This window comes from Carcharhinus amblyrhynchos, unplaced genomic scaffold (assembly GCF_965287045.1).
Source record: "Carcharhinus amblyrhynchos unplaced genomic scaffold, sCarAmb.v2.hapA scaffold_50, whole genome shotgun sequence".
Classification (NCBI taxonomy): domain Eukaryota; kingdom Metazoa; phylum Chordata; class Chondrichthyes; order Carcharhiniformes; family Carcharhinidae; genus Carcharhinus; species Carcharhinus amblyrhynchos.
In genome coordinates, this window is record NW_027649791.1 from 2241657 (window position 1) to 2256027 (window position 14371).

At 43.4% G+C, this 14371-nt stretch overlaps 1 protein-coding gene across 1 annotated transcript in view; it reads right to left on the minus strand.

Annotated features, from left to right (window-relative positions):
- LOC145337476 (synaptojanin-2-like) overlaps window positions 1-14371 on the minus strand; it is a 204190-nt gene that overhangs the window by 45795 nt on the left and 144024 nt on the right. Inside the window, exons 15-17 of the mRNA XM_080182266.1 lie at window positions 13182-13374; window positions 8596-8754; window positions 5701-5857 (exon numbers count right to left, since the gene is read on the minus strand). Of these exons, the coding sequence (XP_080038392.1) occupies window positions 5701-5857; window positions 8596-8754; window positions 13182-13374 (509 nt within the window). The remainder of the gene's footprint in view (window positions 1-5700; window positions 5858-8595; window positions 8755-13181; window positions 13375-14371) is intronic.

Here is a 14371-nt window from a genome sequence, read left to right on the forward strand (position 1 = left end):
TCTCTTAAAAATCAAAATTACTTATTGCTTCGATTAAAGAAGCAGCATTATTTCTTTAATGGGAAATAACTGTCTCACTCTTGAATTTCTCGTTGATCAGCTCTTACATGCTTGTGGCTACAACTTCTGGGACAGGCAAATTGTATACAAATGTATGAGAGATTATCAGTTTGCACAAAAAACTCAAAGAAATTAATGAGGGTGTGGTTTAACACCCAAGCAGTTAGAGGGAGGAACTCTGAAACAGAATCAGGTCTCTCTCAAAACCTGGCTCGATAAAAAGGCATACAAAAACAAAGCATGCTATCTCAGATGAAGAAAAAACTGAATTCAATTTCACATGACGCAACAACTGATTCACAAGCAGACATACAAACTATATGAGAAGGTGGAAGATGTGTGGAGAACAGGGGTCAGATGTGTGGAGAACTTGGTCATAAAAAATAAAAGCAAAAATATAATTGCTGCCAATCAGAGCCAAATTGCCAAGCAATCACTGCCCTATTTCTCATACAATTGTTATTTCCTTTGAAATGTAGTGTTGTGTCTGTCCTGATGAGTGCAAGATGAAAAGCTTTGATAGCATGCCTCAACAATAATCAAGTGTTGTACCACCAAATTGCTCATCCTGTAAATTTATTAAATTAAACATTGTTATTTACATAATTCAATTGAATTTGTGAACATTGTTATCAAGAAATCACCTAATACTAATTAACAAAAAGAAGTGATCACTGAACAAGTGAAAATGATTGCTCTATATTTACCAAAATAGTCATCCAGAAGAATAAACCTATTACATGAATGCCTGGATTGAGAGCTGGGGCAGGGGCAGCGATTTAGATTTTTGGATCATTGGGATCTCTTCTGGGGAAGGGGTGACCTGTTCAAGAGGGACACCTGACCTGCAGCGTGACTAACATCCTGGAGGGGAGTTTTGCTAGAGCCACTTGGGAGGGTTTAAACTAAGGGGGTGGGATCCAAAGCAGTAGGGAGGCAGAAGAGAAGGTTGAGGACAGCAAAGAAGTTAACGAGAGCACATTAAGTAGTAAAGGCAGTGTCAGTAATCCTAGTACTAGATAGGTCAGGCAAAAGCACAGCAGAGAGCAAGGGAAGTTCAGATTAAACTGCACTATTTCAATCCAAGAGGCCTGACGGGCAAGGAAGATGAACTCAGGGCATGGATGGATATGTGGGATTGGAATATTATAGCAATTACTGAAACATGGCCTAGGGAGGGACAGGACTGGCAGCTCAGTGTTCCAGGGTACAGGTACTATAGAAAAGATAGAACAGGAGGTAAGAGAGGGGTGGGTGTTGCACTTTTGATCAGGGAAAATATCACGGCAGTACTGAGAAGGGATAATATCCGAGGGTTCGCCCCTGTGAACTGAGAACTGAGAAATAAGAAGGGGGAAATCATTTTGATAGGGTTGTACTATAGGCCCCCAAATAGTCAATGGGAAATTCAGGAGCAAATATGTAAAGAGATGACAGACAGCTCCAAGAAAAATAGGGTGGTAATAGTAGAGGATTTTAGCTTTCCCAACATTGGCTGGGACAGCCATAGTATTAGAGGGTTGGTTGGAGAAATTTGTTGTGTATATTCAGAAGAAATTTCTCATTCAGTATGTGGATGGCCCAACTAGAGAGGGGGCAAAACTTGACCTTCTCTTGGGAACTAAGGAAGGGCAGGTGACAGAAGTATTAGTGAGGGATCACTTTGGGACCAGGGACCATAATTCTATTAGTTTTAAGGTAGCTATGGAGAATGATAGGTCTGGCCAAAAGATAACTTTCTAACTGGGGGCAAGGCCAATTTTGATGGTATCAGGCAGGAACATTCAAAAGTTTGTTGTGTTAACCAGGGTTCAGGGTAAGCACATTCCTCTTAGAGTGAAGGGCAAGGCTGGCAGAAGTAGAGAATGCTGGATGACTCAGGACATTGAGGGCCAGGTCAAGAAAAAGAAGACGGCACATGAAATGCATAGGCAGCTGGGATCAAGTGACTCCCTTGAAGAGTATAGGGGGTGTAGGAGTAGAGTTAAAGAGAGAAATCAGGAGGGCAAAAAGGGAACACGAGATTGTTTTGGCAGATAAGGCAAAGGAGAATCCAAGGAGTTTTTAGAAATACATAAAGGCCAAAAGAGTAATTTGCAAGAGAGTTGAGCCTCTTAAGGATCAACAAGGTCATCTATGTGTGGATCCACAAGAGATGGGTGAGATTCTAAATGAATATTTCTCATCAGCATTTACTGTTAAGAAAAGCATGGATGTTAGGGGACTTGGGGAAATAGTGATGTCTTGAGGAATGTACGTATTACAGAGAAGGAGGTGCTGGAAGTCTTAAAGTGCATCAAGGTAGATAAATTCCCAGGAATTCATTAAGTTTATCCCACAAAAGGACATTGTGGGAGGCTAGGGAAGAAGTTGTGTGTCCCCCAGCAAAGATATTTGAATCATGGATAATCACAGGTGAGGTGCCTGAAGACTGGAGGGTGGCAAATGTTGTGCCTTTGTTTAAAAAGAGCTGCAGGGCAATGTCTGGGAATGACAGGCTGGTGAGCCTCATAACTGTGGTGGGTAAGCTGTTGGAAGGTATTTTGAGAGGCAGGATCTACAGGCATTTAGAGAGGCAAGGAGTCTTAGCATAGGCTTTGTGAGTAGAAAATCATATTGCACAAATTCGATTGAGTTTTTTGAAGGGGGTAACCAAGAAGGTCAATGAGGACAATGCAGTTGATGGACTTTAGCAAGGCCTTTGACAATGTACCGCATGGTAGGTTGTTGCATAAGGCTAAATCTCACAGGATGCAGGGTGAATGGATACAAAATTGGCGTGACGACAGAAGCCAGAGGGTGGTTGTAAAGGGCTGTTTCTCAAACTGGAGGCTTGTGACCAGCGGTGTGCCTCAGGATCAGTGCTGGATCCAGTTATTTGTCATTTATGTTAATGATTTGGATGAGAATATAGGGAACATGGTAAGTAAATTTGCAGATGACGCCAAGAATGGTGGCATAATGGACAGTGAAGAAGGTTATCTTGGATTGCAATGGGATCTTGATCAATTGGACCAGTGGACTGATGAATGGCAGATGGAGTTTATTTTAGGTAAAGGCGAGGTGATGTATTTCAGTAGATTGATCCAGGGCAGGACTTATTCAGTTAATGGTAGGGCATTGGAGACAGTTACAGAACAAAGAGACCTAGGAGTACAGGTTCATAGCTCCTTGAAAGTGGAGTCACAGGTGGACAGAGTGGTGAAGGCAGCATTCAGCATGCTTGGTTTCATTGGTCAGAACATTGAATACTGGAGTTGGGACATCTTGTTGAAGTTGTACAAGACATTGGTAAGGTAACACTTGGAATGCTGTGTACAGGTCTGGTCATCCTATTATAGAAAGGATATTATTAAACTAGAGTGCAGAAAAGATTTACTAGGATGCTACCGAGACTTGATGGTTTGAGTCATAAGGAATGGCTGGATAGACTGGGACCTTTTTTTCCAGGAGCGTAGGAGGCTGAGGGGTGATCTTATAGAGGTCTATAAAATAGTGAGGGCATAGATCTGCTAGATAGTCAGTATCTTTTCCCAACGGTAGAGGAGCCTAAAACTAGAAGGCATAGTTTTAAGGTGAGTGGTGAGAGATACAAAAATGTCCAGAGGGGCAATTTTTCACACAGAGTGGTGAGTGTCTGGAACAAGCTGCCAGAGGTAGTAGCAGAGGTGAGTGCAATTTTGCCTTTTAAAAAGCATTTAGATAGTTACATGGTAAGATGGGTATAGAGACATGGGCCAAATGCAGGCAATTGGGACTAGTTTAGAGGTTTAAAAAACAAGGCGGCATGGACAAGTTGGGCCAAAAGGCCTATTTCCATGTTATAAACCTCTATGACTTTATGTATGGATAAATTGGCTCTATCCCTCCTGTGGAAGCCACTTTCTTGTGACCTGAGTATTGTAACAAGCTGAAGGTTGCAACAATTATAACTGTTAATTCTTTACAATGTAAATCATGGAAACATGGAACAGTACAGCACACGGCAGGCCCTTCGGCCCTCAATGTTATGCCAGGCTTTGTCCAAAACCAAGATCATGCTATCCCACTCCCTATCATTCTGGTGTGCTCCATGTGCCTATCCAATAACAACTTGAAAGTTCCTAAAGTGTCCGACTCCACTATCACAGCAGGCAATGCATTCTACACCCCAACCACTCTGAGTAAAGAATCTACCTCGGACATCCCTCCTATACCTCCCACCGTGAACCTTATAGTTACGCCCCCTAGTAACAGCTACATCAACCCGAGGAATTAGTCTCTGCACGTCCACTCTATTAATCCCTCTCATCATCTTATAAACCTCTATTAAGTCGCCTCTCATCCTCCTCCACACTAAAGAGAAAAGCCCCAGCTCCCTCATCCTTTCCTCATAAGACCTACCCTCCAAACCAGGCAGCATCCTGGTAAATCTCCTCTGCACTGTCTCCAATGCTTCCACATCCTTCTTATAGTGAGGTGACCAGAACTGAACACAATATTCCAAATGTGGTCTCACCAAGGTCCTGTATAGTTACAACATAACCCCATGGCTCTTAAACTCTAACCCCCTGTTAATAAACACAAACAACTATAGGCCTTCTTCACGGCTCTATCCACTTGAGTGGCAACCTTCAGAGATCTGAGGATATGAACCCCAAGATCTCTCTGTTCCTCCACATTCCTCAGAACCCTGTCATTGACCCTGAAATCCACATTCAAATTTGTCCTACCAAAATGAATCATCTCGCACTTATCGGGGTTGAACTTCACCTGCCACTTTTTGGCCCAGCTCTGCATCCTATCAATGTCTCTTTGCAGCCTATAACAGCCCTCCACCTCATCCACTACTCCTCCAATTTTGGTGTCATCAGCAAATTTACTAACCCAACCTTCAGCCCCCTCCTCCAAGTCATTGATAAAAATCACAAATAGCAGAGGACCCAGCACTGACCCCTGTGGTACACCGCTGATAACTAGTCTCCAGTCTGAAAATATTCCATCTACCACCACCCTCTGTCTTCTATGAGATAGCCAGTTACTTATCCAATCAGCCAAATTTCCCTCTATCCCACACCTCCTTATCTTTTTCACGAGTCGACCATGGGGAACTTTATCAAACGCCTTACTAAAATCCATGTATACAACATCAACTGCTCTACCATCATCTACACACTTAGTTACCTCCTCAAAGAATTCAATCAAATTTGTGAGGCAAGAATTCCCCTCAAAAATCCGTGCTGACTATCCCGGATTAAGCTGCATCTTTCCAAATGGTCATAAATCCTACCCCTCAGGACCTTTTCCATTAACTTACCAACCACTTAAGTAATTACTAGGGTCATTCCTATTTCCTTCCTTGAACAGAGGAACAACATTCGTCTCTCCAGTCCTCTGACACTATCCCCAAAGATCAAAGCCAAAGGCTCCGCAATCTCACGCCTTGCCTCCGAAGTATCCTAGGATGTATCCCATCTGGCCCAGGGGACTTAGCGACCCTCAGGTTTTCCAAAATTGCTACTACATCTTCCCTCAGAACATCTACCTCCTCCATCCTATCGGCCTGTAGTACTCTCTCATCCTCAAAAACATGGCCCCTCTATAGATCGTACATAATTTTAGCTTCAGCTAGAATAAAGATTCATTTTGTTATGACCATACCCAATGTATCACAGGGCCATTTCTTTCTCCAGAACAGCACTCGATCAGTCCAGGCAGGGGTTCTGCATTTGTCACTGCTGTCATAAATAGCTGTTCCCACATCATATTTGTATGTTGGAGCAAAGTTGATAGCGCCTTCAAAGAAATCTTTAAAAACCTAAATGAAAAAGCATGTTTTCCTTTAATTTAATATAATCAAACTTTAAAAAGAAAATAAATATACAAGAAAGCTATGAGAATTTTTTTGAAACTTAGTAGCTTCACTGCATACTTTTCCCACTGAGTATAAAGTTTGTACTGAGAAGTCCACAAGACATATAACCTGGTTAGATAAACTGGTAATAATCTGGAAACCACTGCTACATCTCAAGGCAAGTTTTGCAGCAAAAAAGGATAGATTGGGTAATTTCTGAACGGTAAAAACTATGAACAGTGGAGGAATAAATGGCCAAAACAGCTAAGAGAATGATAGCCTTTCTAATGAGAGTCCTGCAATTTAAAGGGCAAAACCTTGCCCTCAGTCATACAAAGCCCTGGTTAGAACACCTCCAGAGTAAGGGTACAATTCTGAGTACTGCAACTTAGAAAAGCTACACTGCCCTTGGAAGAAATGCAGCACTGATTGACCAGGATAATTTCAGGGCTACGTGGGTTAGGTTCTGAGAAGCGATTACATTTATATTCCTTGCAACAAAGAATAAAGAACAAAGAAAATTACAGCAGAGGAACACACCCTTCGGCCCTCCAAGCTTGCACCAACCATGTTGGCTGACTGAACTAAGACTCCCTAATCATTTGGGGACCATATCCCTCTCTTTCCATCCTATTCATGTATTTGTCAAAATGCCCCTTAGAAGTCACTTTCGTATCTGTTTCCACTACCTCCCCCCAGCAGTGAGTTCCAGGCACCCACTACCTTCTGTGTAAAAAAAACGTGCCTCGCACACCTCCTTTAAACCTTGCCCCTCGCACCTTAAACCTATGTCCCTTAGTAATTGACTCTTCCACCCTGGGAAAAAGCTTCTGACTATCCACTCTGCCTCTCATAATCTTGTTAACTTCTGTTTAAGATGATTTGGTTGACGTTCAAAGTTTAATTTTTGCACTGCCCCTGCAAATAATCAACTTGCGATTGCATCATATGGGCGTGCATCATTGCATAGCTTGCAGACATAAAATCCAGAAGGAATTGTTTAATCAATTATTCAAGATGAAATCAGAGACTGCAGCCCATTAAGTTTTATTCTGGATCTGGCAAAGTCCCTTCTTCAATTCCTGAGACAGAACTATTTGCATTAACATGCAGATATCAGATCAAATCTTATGTTGTGGAAGTACCTCGAAGGTAATCCCAATGCAAGGACTCCTTGGAAATTGCCTGGAAAGTTTCAAATGCCATTAGGCACCTACTGGCGTGAGCCACCCAAAGCTCTGAATTAGGGTTGGAGACTTTGGATGGTTCCAATTTACCAGAATAGTTACCCAAGAAACGTTAGAAGGATTAAAATCAGTTCCAACTCCTGAGTTACAATTCCATTCATCTTCCACCAATCCCCACACCTGCCTATTCCACCCTCGACTAGTTCCCCAAGGCCCTCCACTCCCCATTTACCACCTAATTATCCCCAACATCCCAACTACCTCCTGACCGTGCCCAACCAACCGATCATGTCTGCACCCCCATCCACTCAATCAACAATCTCCCACTACCCATTCCCAACCTTACAGCTATCCGGCTGATACACCTGCCACTCTACCCCACTCATCTGGTACTCTCCGCCCTCACTCGTTTACCATTCACACTTACCTTCTCTCCTTAGCTCAAAGTGGATTGGCACATTTTAGCTTACTGGAATAGAACATAGAATACAGCAGCTATGGCCCTAAAAAGAGAGTGTGGCTGGGCTTCCCAAATGCTCTTGCAGTACGAGCGAAAGACTCAATGAACATTTCTCAGAAGGCCCAGTTTGGAAGTCCAGATGAGAAATATGAAGGTCTGGTGCAGGGTGAGTAAATAGGAGCAACGTGGCAATCCAACAGTGGTTGCTACTCCTCATGAGATTCTGCCCATTATTCATACTAGTGGCCGTATCAACAAATACAGACCAGTGGAAATACTAGATCTGAATCCAAGCAGCCAAATGCTCATTGGAAACAAGAACATAAATGCACTGAAAAGAGCCTTTGATAATGTGCTCAAACCTGTGACATTAGATTTGGACGTTGGGGCAGATTCTCTTTCTGAATATAAAGAAAATTCACTAAATTATCATTAGAATTCAATGGAGGATAACATATAAAGCACGTCAGCCTTGTTCTTATAATTATGTCAACATGCAGATATCTCCAGTGGGTAAACCCTTCCAAATAGAATTGTTGTGTTTTTATTCTTAATTTCCTGTACAAATCTTGATCATTGCTTTAATTTCACTTTGAAAATGCTGTCATAGGTTCAGCCAATATTCCTTATGAAACTGTGACTGTTACAATAGGATAAAATAGGGGCGGCACGGTGGCACAAAGGTTAACACTGCAGCCTCACAGCTCCAGGGATCTGGGTTCAATTCCACGCTTGGGTCACTGTCTGTGTGGAGTTTGCACATTCTCCGTGTGTCTGCGTGAGTTTCCTCTGGGTGCTCCAATTTCCTTCCACAGTCCAAAAATGGCGGGTTTGGTTGATTGGCCATGCTAAATTGCCCCTTAGAGTCCTGGGGTGTTTGGTTAGAGGGATTAGCAGGGCAAATATGTGGAGTTATGGGGATGGGGCCTGGGTGGGATTATAGTCGGTGCAGGCTTGATGGGCCGAATGACCTCCTTCTGTACTGTAGGGTTTCTGAATCACTGCACTGAAAACCAATCCATTTTTACTTCCTTCTCGTTGTTCCACGCACTCACTTTGTTATCAGTTTTCTGTTGCTGCAGCTGATCGTAGGCCTGAAGAGCTTTCCAATCCTTTCTCTTAATGTGATGCAGAACCTCCTCATACGGCAGATCAATGCGGAAGTTTGAATCGCCACACCAAAATACATAATCATGGGAGAAAACAGTCCTTCCCTGTCACAAAAAAAATCAAACATTATGCAACCAAATTGAAGAAATAGGAAAGCAATTTTAAATCGACTTTCAGTAATAGGATGCTTCTGAAGTGGACAGAATGAAAATGCAGATAATTAAAGTATCTTTGCATGTCTCCAGTAAAGATACAATTCAACACCAGCCACAAACCGATAACATTTCTGGACTCTTTCCTGACGCCTTATTTTTATGGTGAGACCCAGTAAGTTCAAATTTCATCCAAATACCTGCCTTGTCGAATCACCAAATGATACAGGACAAGGGATGGCACAGCAGCACAATGGTGAGCACTGCTGCCTCACAGCACCAAGGACCAAGTTCAATTCGGCCTCAGGTGTCTGTGTGGACTTTGCATGTTCTTCCATGTGGGTTTCCTCCAGGTGCTCTGCTTTCTTCCTACAGTCCAAAGATGTGCAGGTTAGGTGGACTGGCCATGCTAAATCGCCTCTTAGCGAAGGGGAACTAGCAGGGTAAATAAGTGGGATTACCGTCAGCACAGACTCGATGGGCCAAACGGCTTCCTTCTGCACAGGAGGGATTCTAAGATTGTACAGCGAGATGACTCAGCTCAATGCTTCCCTGTGAGCTCTTTGAAAGACTTGTCCCCCCAGTAGCCAGGTAACACCCAAAGGTCGGGGAGTCTAAAACTAGAGGGCATAGGTTTAAGGTGAGAAGGGGGAGATACAGAAGTGTCCAGAGGGGTAATTTTTAGATTGTAGCAGCGGCAGTATAATTTTCTTTTAAAAAACATTTAGACAGTTACATGGCTGAAATGGATATAGACCAAATGCGGGCAATTGGTACGAGCTTCTGGGTTTAAAAAAAAGGGCAGCAAGAGCAATTTGGGCTGAAGGGCCTGTTTCCATGCTGTAAACCTCTATGACTCTACGAACACGTTCTTCTTCAAATATTTATGCAATTTCTCTCTGAAAGTTATAATTGAATCAATTTTCACCACTTTGCAGGCAGTGCAATCCAGATCACACTCCTCGCTGGCTAAAAACCTACTTGTTTTATCAATTACTGTGAATGTGTCCTGTGCTTACAACACCCTGCTAGTGAAAACATGTTCTCCTATTTACACTTTCAAAACCCTTCCAGATTATGAATACTTCCATTAACTCTCTGCTGTAACAGGTAGGAGACTCGATAATGACCTGCCCCACCCCCAGATGAGCACAGGCACATCTCATGTTGCATCTGATTGTATCTCGCCAGATATTGCAGTATGGAGCAAGAATTCTGCCTGTTACCACATGACAAATATGGGGATGGAAACATGACAAGAAATTGGAACAGAGGTTGGAGAGGAAGGTGCTGGAGTTCTCGCCAGAAAAATTCTCTAAGTGTTGAATTCAAAGGAAAACTAGAGTAATTCTCATTGGTTTGTTCACTGGGAGTTCACACTAGAATCTCCCACACTCTGTGCAATGTAGAAGACACCAGAATATCATTAACTTTCAGGGGGCAGGGCCTATTCCCGACGCAGACACCACCTGAAATCTATCCCTTTGCCACATCGAGCCTGCACTGATCACAATCCCACCCAGATAGGTTCCGTGGATAGGTTTATGGACGAAAAGGGATTGGTTTGGGTTAGTGGGTCATTGTTTTGTAACTGGTCGGCGCAACATCGTGGGCCGATGGGCCTGTTCTGCGCTGTAATGTTCTATGTTCTATGTTCAGACCCTATCCCTGTAACTTACTTAACCTGCTAGTCCACCTGTCACAAAGAGGCAATTTTGCATGGCCAATCCATCTAACCTGCACATCTTTAGACTACAGGAGGAAAGCAAGAGCTTTGTGAACGCTCGCAAGAACCCCGCAAATCAGCCGATGTATGATTCTCCCCCCTGCTCCACTAAAAAGTTAGCACAGCAGGATGGAAGAATCACGGGCAGAGTGTTTAACGCAGAGGCGAGAATATGGTTTTCGAAGAAAGAGAGCAGGAGCAAGAATGGGAGCTTGAGAAGGCTGAGAATATGGGAACTCAGATAGGGGACTAAAGTTTGGGAGGTCTGAGGGGACAAGACCTCCTGTGGGCTGAGAAAATGGACTTTAGAATGGTGACAAGGCCCAAGAAAGCTAAGAGGACAGGGAGAAGAGCTTGGCCAGGCCGAGGGGCCGGCCTGGGACGACGGGGCGGAGAGCTGGGCCGGCCCGGGGCGGTGGGGTGGGGCGAGCTGGGCTGGCCTAGGACAGCGGTGGAGGAGAGCTGGGCTGGTCCAGGGTGGCGGGCATGCAGAGGGGCCCCGGGGCGGCAGGTGTGCAGAGGGGCCTGGGCCGGCGGGTGCACAGAGGGGCCCGGGTCTTTTGTGAATGTAGAAGAACAGCCCTGACACCCACCCCCACTGACCTTTCCCTGCCCCCCAGAGACTCCACCCCATTAGACCCCAACCCCTTGGCACTGCTCAATGCCCAGTGGGAAATGTAAAGGTGCCCTTGGGTAGTGCCAGGGGACCAGGCTAGCAGTGCAAAGGTGGCAATGCCCAGGGGGAATCTCCCCAGCCCCCAACTCTCTGGGGGCCCCAATAGTGGTGTCAGGCCACTAACTGCCTGCAAATGGGGAGCTATACTAAACCCTGCTGGAGTGAATCAATCCTGGTGCGCGGAGGATAGACGTTAGAGGGCCTGGAGACTTCAGTTATCGTCCCGCTGATGGATTTTAAAACATATTCAAATCATCATTTAAATAAGTTCTGCAGCTTTGCACTTATTTCTGGTGCGGCGCTGAGAGCACTGGAAATCCAATGCCCGGACACTCACATCCCATGAATAAAAAAAATGTTTTGAAAGAAGTAAATCTTCAAATCTCTCTACAGCCTCTCCTCCTACCTTCCTGATCTACTCCAACTCTACATCATTGAGCTCACTTTCCAATCCCCCAACATCAACCTGCAGCTTCCCATTTGTTCCCTCTGCTCCACCATGGATAGTCACTTCAACACAAATTTCCACTTTGCTCACCATCTCCGCCTTTTCAATTCTCCTCCTGCCTTCCTAAAGCTCCAAACCCTCTTCTTCCACAATGCACTCCCACTGCCTAATCCTCCTGGGGCTCCTTCTATCCTTCCACCCTCCATGTGAGTTGCTATGACACTTTCTTTGCAATGATAGAGATAGGAACTTAATATCCAGACATATTTGACCTTATTTAAGGGAAGATATTAGTTCATTGGAAGAAGTTCGGTGAAGGCTCACTAGGATGATCTCCTGTATCGCGAGATCGCCGGAATTTTACTGCCCCGCCCGCCACGGAATTGGAGCAGGTGAGGGGTGGACAACAGAAATGTCTGTTGACCTCGGCGAGAATTCCCAGTCTCACTCGAGTGAGGCTGTCAAATCCCACACATTGTCTTTTGAAGCGAGGTTAAACAGATTGGGACTCATTGGAATTTAGAAGAATGATGATGAATGATGATCTCATGGAAACATAGGATTCTTAAGGGGCTGGAAAGGGTAAATGCTCAGAGTGTGCTTCCTCTCCTGGAAGAGTTGAGGGCCAGAGGCATTAGTCTCAGAATAAAGGGACTAAGATGAGGTGGAACAACCTCTCTCCAAGGATTGAGAGTCTTTGGGAACATGTTGCCACAGAGAACTGTGGGGGTAGAGTCCTTGTGCATATTTAAGGCTGACATAGATTTTGATCAGTAAAGGAATCAAGGGTTACGAGGGAAAGACAGGAAAGTGAACATGAGGAATGTTGGATCAGCCATGAATATGGAGCAGGCTAGAGGGGCCAAAGGGCCTACTCCTGTTCCAATTTCTTACGGTCTTATGATAAGTAGTTGCTGTTCTACATGATTCCACCATTTTTGATGGTTCTTTTACCTCTATTTATCATTTGTATAGATATGAAGCCCCTTACTGTCTTAAAGTTACTAAATAAATACAAGTTATTATTGGCTATATTGATCAACTTGCTTCGCCCAGATTTCTTCTTTTCTTAATTTACATCCTTCCTTTACATTTTTTTATCTTTTTTTAGAAACGCAGATTTTATTTTTCAATAACTTTTTCCCATTCCTGTTCTACTGCTTGATCTACCATTCCTTTTTCAAACTAATTCCCTCTCATCACTCCATTTATCTTTAACACATTTTAAATTAGGTCATGGTCATAATACCAAAGTTTTCTCATAATTTTAGATTACTTTCATACCCTGCTTTGAATGCCTTTGATGCGTCATTATGACATTTTCCATTCTGTACCAGCGACCCTGATTGAATCAACCAAACTAATTTCTATATAAGACATGCAAAGTGCATGGACAACATTTAACTGTATGAGCAGAAAAATTCTTCTTCATCTACAGAGATTTGACTGGATTTAAATCTGGTGTACTAATTCACCACAAGCTGCATTTCTCCTCTTTTATCAAAATGTTGTGTAGGAAGAATAAATACCATTGGGAAAGTGAGTTTCTGCATGATTTCTTTATAATCTTCATTTCTTTCTTTCACTTGGGACTGTCCAGCTGTCAGATGGGCACATACAAAGCAGAGTGTACTGCTGTAAAACTGTAAACGAACAGCAACTCCTCCTTTGTTCCCAGTCTTTCCTCCCATCCCGGTCTTCACCCTATCCACGGCAACTTCTCTGCAAAAAGAGAAAGAAAAACGGACCATGCTTCATCTTTGGATTTTATTTCCCATTTCCCCACTTGTCTCACTTACTCAGACCAGAAAGACTAGGAGCAGGAGTGGTGATATGTGGTCTCACACCTGCTCTGCTACTCAGTAAGATCATGGCTGAACTTTTATATTAATTCCACTTTTCCAACCTAAATCTATAATCTCTCAGGCCCCTTGGTGCCCAAAAAGTTTCAGTTTTAAATACTTAAATACACCTTTTGGCAGTATCTATCCACCAGGATATTTAGAAACTAATGGTGTGGACCTCTCCATAATTTCAGAAATCAAGAAGATAGAAAAGCTTAATTTGAGGTTAGCGAGGCCAAGAACGTCAATAGCTGAGTCACAAGAAAGAGGCAGTGGCTACTGGTTAGATTTTGAATGCAACCCTTTTAGAAAAAAGTGAATGAAATAAGATTTTATTACCCCTCTATAGAGCATGGAGTACAGCCAAATATAGCATTTTAGCAACCGCACAACTAGCCAAATGAAGGTTATATCCATGGATGTGAAATTAATTGAAGCAGGTTAATGAATGTAGATTGTGACTGTCAGCAAATAAACAAATGGGAAAGATATAGAGTCACTGAAAAGGATCAGAATGGGAGAGGAAAGAACGTCCAGAGAAGCTTTTGAGTTCATGGAGAAAATATAAAGAGGATTACAATCAGCAATTATATAACATCCATTGAGTAAACTAGGCAGCCATGAATAGAATTTTGCTCAGAGATTGATGTCCACGATGATGAACTCCTTCTAAGTTGGAAATTTCTAAGTATTAAGAACCCATTTGATGTGTTAAAAACCAATCCTATTCATGTATTTGTCCAGACGCCCCTTAAAAGTCACTATCATATCCACTTCCACTACCTCCCCTGACAGTGAGTTCCAGTCACCCACCACCCTCTAAAAATCTTGCCTCATTCATCTCCTTTAAACATTGCCCCATGCACTTTAAACCT